Below are 3,784 nucleotides of genomic sequence, written 5' to 3'. Positions count from 1 at the left end.
CTCGTGTTTATTCATCAGAATCTCTGCAGCAGACCCGAAGAGGCAGAAAATGGTTTGATGTTTTGTCTTTGTCTCTTTAAAGCTTTAATTTATTGCTGAACTGAATGTTTATGCATAATTGTCACTGAATTGCAGTGAAGTCTAGATCAGACAGAAACATCAACATACATGAAGATTAAAATTCACCCAACAAAAGATTTTATGAATATTTTTGATGTTTTTCAGTTCAATTATTTAAACATTCTTAAAATCAAGACTCAATTGTGAAGTAATATCTATAATGTCATGTTTTCTGCTAAATGTATCAAAATGAAGTGAGCTTTTCCTTAAAACAAGAACAAATATCTGCCAATGGCCTCCAAGGAGAAACAAGATTGTTCTCCTGACCACGTGAGCAGATATGTTTTACCTGTTTCAAACATAAACTCACTTCATTTAGATATATTTTGCAGAAAACAATATTCTCAAGTAATTGTGTCTTGATTTAAGGATGTTTAGATGCTGGAAAACAAGACAGAAATATTGAGGAAGAACGTTTCTGCAGTGCAGTGAAACATCTGGGCACTTGAATGAATCTGAGATCTTAAAAAAGTTTTGTTCTAAAACCATTCTTATGCATATCTTTATGAACCTGAAACGTATTTACTTGAAACGCATTGCAATGTAATATTGAATGCTTCAGCTCCACATTGAAGGAGAAGCATCATGAACGGTTTAAAAGCATCCCATGATGCATCTCATGAGCGCCAGGAGTAAACAGAGCTGGAATCTTTAAAAAAGAAGCAGCTCAAATAGAAGAGAGTTTTGGTTTAAAAATCTTAATTCACTTTCTTCAGAAACCAAGGCCTGAAAATATCTTAAATCAGTCTTAGACTCGTAAAGCTGCGGCAAAATCTCTGGCTCATGTGTGTCTGGTGTTCCAGTACAACAACATCCAACATTACATTTCCTGGAGATGCAAATTAAACATGTGAAGTCTTATTTTCTGAGAAATGAGTTTATGAATAAAACCAGAACATTCAGTTCATTTCTCTGGACCTATTAGAAGATATCTGTTCTTGTTTTAATCATAAACTCACGTCATCAAGCCTTTTTATGTTATTTTGCTCAGAATCTTCAGAAAATTGCACCGGAAACAAAACAAAAGCCCAGAGGAAAAGCAGCTCTTTCTGCAGTGTGATCAGACACCATCAAGTTTTTAAAGTATTGGAGATCTGTTTTGAAAAGCGTGTTGCTAAGGCCATATGGAGGAAGTGTTTCATTCGGTTTTGCTGAAACCCTGTTCATGGGTCATGTTTGATTTGTGATCCGCGTCCAGTGATCATTCCTTCACTCTCTTATCGCAGAAGCTCCGCGCTGGTTCAAGTCTCTCAGAGCACCAGGGTGGGGATGTGGCGCAGCAGTGCAGGATGGGAAGCGGCTGGCACGCGCGCGGCCTCAGAGTTCGATCCGCTGGGTCTGTGTCGCGCACTCTTCTGATGCGCGCGCAGGCCGGCCAGCTGCGAGTACGCGCTCTGGCAGACGGTGCACTTGTACGGGCGCTCGCCGGTGTGCAGACGCACGTGGTTGCGCAGCGTGGAGGACTGGCTGAAGCGACGGCTGCAGAAGCGGCACACGAAGGGCTTGTCCAGGGTGTGAATGCGCATGTGCGAGCGCAGGTTACTGCGGGAGTTAAAGCCACGGTGACAGATGACGCAGCGCATGCGACACGAGGAGGAAGAGGAGCACAGCGAGGAAGATGCGGCGTCACACACCTGAGGGTCGTCTGCTGTGGAGGAGAATGACAACGGATCAGTCTTTGACTCCGAGGGAGACACATTAATCACGTTAACTTTAATGAACCCGGGAAAATAAACATGAAGTTTCCACTGATACAGAAAAGTTCATTTATTAAACAGTTCCTAGAAAGTGCAAGTGAAAACTGTCAGAAAATGTTTAGTTCAAACCTCGGGAAATTGGAGTGAATGTTGTTTTAATGTTATATGTGTTCAAATATAATGTTAATTTGTGTCGTCTAAAACTAAAACCTTTATTCAAAAAAAAAAAAACACTAGTTAAAATAAACATTTTTTTCATATAGGTTTAAACTAATGTAAATAAATACATAAAATGTTTCTTTTTTTTTTCAGCAATTCCCTGGAATCGTTTTTGTGTAGTTTGAGCTGAAGTAGTAAAATAACTCAAACCTAATAAAAACTACACAGACACATTTTAAAACAATTTAATTAAAAAAAAAAAAGACTAAAACAACAAATTTAAGAAAAATATTTTAACAAAATTGAAAACTGAAAATATATTAAAATTATCATATTAAATATTTACTAAATCAATAATGATGCTAAAATAACTCTGGTCTGAGTGAAGTTTTAAAGCCTGATCTGTGTGGTTTTAATATGCAAAAAAAAAAAATTTAAACATAAAAATTAAAGATGGTCATAAAATCTTTTAAAAAAATAACCCATAACAGAAACATAACAGTGACACGGGATTGCAGTCTCAGTTAAGCATGCAGTAACTGTGTTAATTCATTTTTATTTCTGAATTTTATTTTATTTTTCGATCATTTGTTCTTAGAAGAGCAAATTGCTTAAATTGTTAAGTTTGACTAGTTTAAGATTTAAACTTTAGTTCATGTTAGATACTATTTTATCTAGTTTATCCTCACAAAGACATTATTTGTCTTCTATATGGGGCATGAATTATAAAGCATGACATGAAAGTGTGTGAAATATTAGCTATTGGGATAAATATTGTACTTATGGGATGTCAAATGTGGACAGCAATCCCATAATGCACCAGCAGAGGGCACACGTGTACACGTCTCTCAGATCCTTCCTCAAGCTCTTAAACTCTTCAGAATCTGTGTGAGGTTTATCAGTGTTAAGCTGCAGGTGAACACATACCGCTCCTCTTCTTTTGGGGCTCCTCCTCTGCGCCCGGAACGCCAGGAATACCCAGGAAAGTGTTGTGGGAACTCCCATACCAAACCAGAAGCTCCTGCTCCGGAGGAATACTCTGGAAACACAAACACGCAGGCCTCAATTTTACATAAACATTGACATTTGCTGCATTGCAATTTTTGTATCATCAGTTGCAAACATTATGGGAACGTTACTTTTTAAATGTTCTCTGAACCATCTACAACAAGTAACATTTCAATAACATTCAAATGTTTCAGAAGAACTTTCCATGAATTATGTACATAAAGTGAATAATGTTTTTATGCTAATGGTTTGAGAACAATATTAAAGACTAGATAACTCTGAATGAACGTTGTGTTGGTGTTACTGGAAGAATGTTTGTTCATAACTTTGATTTGATATTTTGCATCTAATTAAACAAAAATTGTGATATTATCCCCAAAACCAACATCTTACTATTGATCCATAGTATTAATTTCATTTCATTTTTTTTTGTATAAATGAATTCCCTGTGCATCAATTTCAGAAAGTTACACACAGATCTTTAGAGGATAAAAATGTCTGTCAAAAAAAGGTCATTAAACATTATATATATATTTTTTTTCCAGCTGACAGTTTTTTATCATCATCATCCATCCTTATCATAACTACCAAAAATGATTAATTGTCAGGATTTTAACCCTTTAAATGCCAGTTTGTTTACAAAATGTAGAATGATTTTAAAAAAAAGTTATTCATTGACATTTTTTTTTCATAATTTTATGTAATTGTGAAAATAACATAAAATGGTTTACTGTAAGCTACAGAAAATGGATTAACCAAACCTCCAGAGATCATAGTAAATATTTTCATTTATTAGAGGT

At 35.8% G+C, this 3,784-nt stretch overlaps 1 protein-coding gene across 2 annotated transcripts in view; it reads right to left on the bottom strand.

The window, feature by feature from the left end:
- Positions 1–1,365: 1,365 nt before the first annotated feature.
- The window catches only part of LOC132131837 (PR domain zinc finger protein 12-like), a 5,238-nt gene continuing 2,819 nt past the window's right edge, over positions 1,366–3,784 (bottom strand). The window contains exons 4-5 of one of the 2 annotated variants that reach the window (XM_059543981.1): positions 2,904–3,015; positions 1,366–1,765 (exon numbers count right to left, since the gene is read on the bottom strand). In XM_059543981.1, the coding sequence (XP_059399964.1) occupies positions 1,371–1,765; positions 2,904–3,015 (507 nt within the window). In that variant the 3' untranslated portion in view covers positions 1,366–1,370. Of the gene's footprint in view, positions 1,769–2,903; positions 3,016–3,784 lie in introns of both variants that reach the window. The other variant, XM_059543973.1, reaches the window with a different exon arrangement.

Source organism: Carassius carassius, chromosome 4 (genome assembly GCF_963082965.1).
Source record: "Carassius carassius chromosome 4, fCarCar2.1, whole genome shotgun sequence".
NCBI lineage: Eukaryota > Metazoa > Chordata > Actinopteri > Cypriniformes > Cyprinidae > Carassius > Carassius carassius.
The sequence above is the reverse complement of the archived record's forward strand: the minus strand, read 5'-3'. Positions and strand labels throughout refer to the sequence as shown.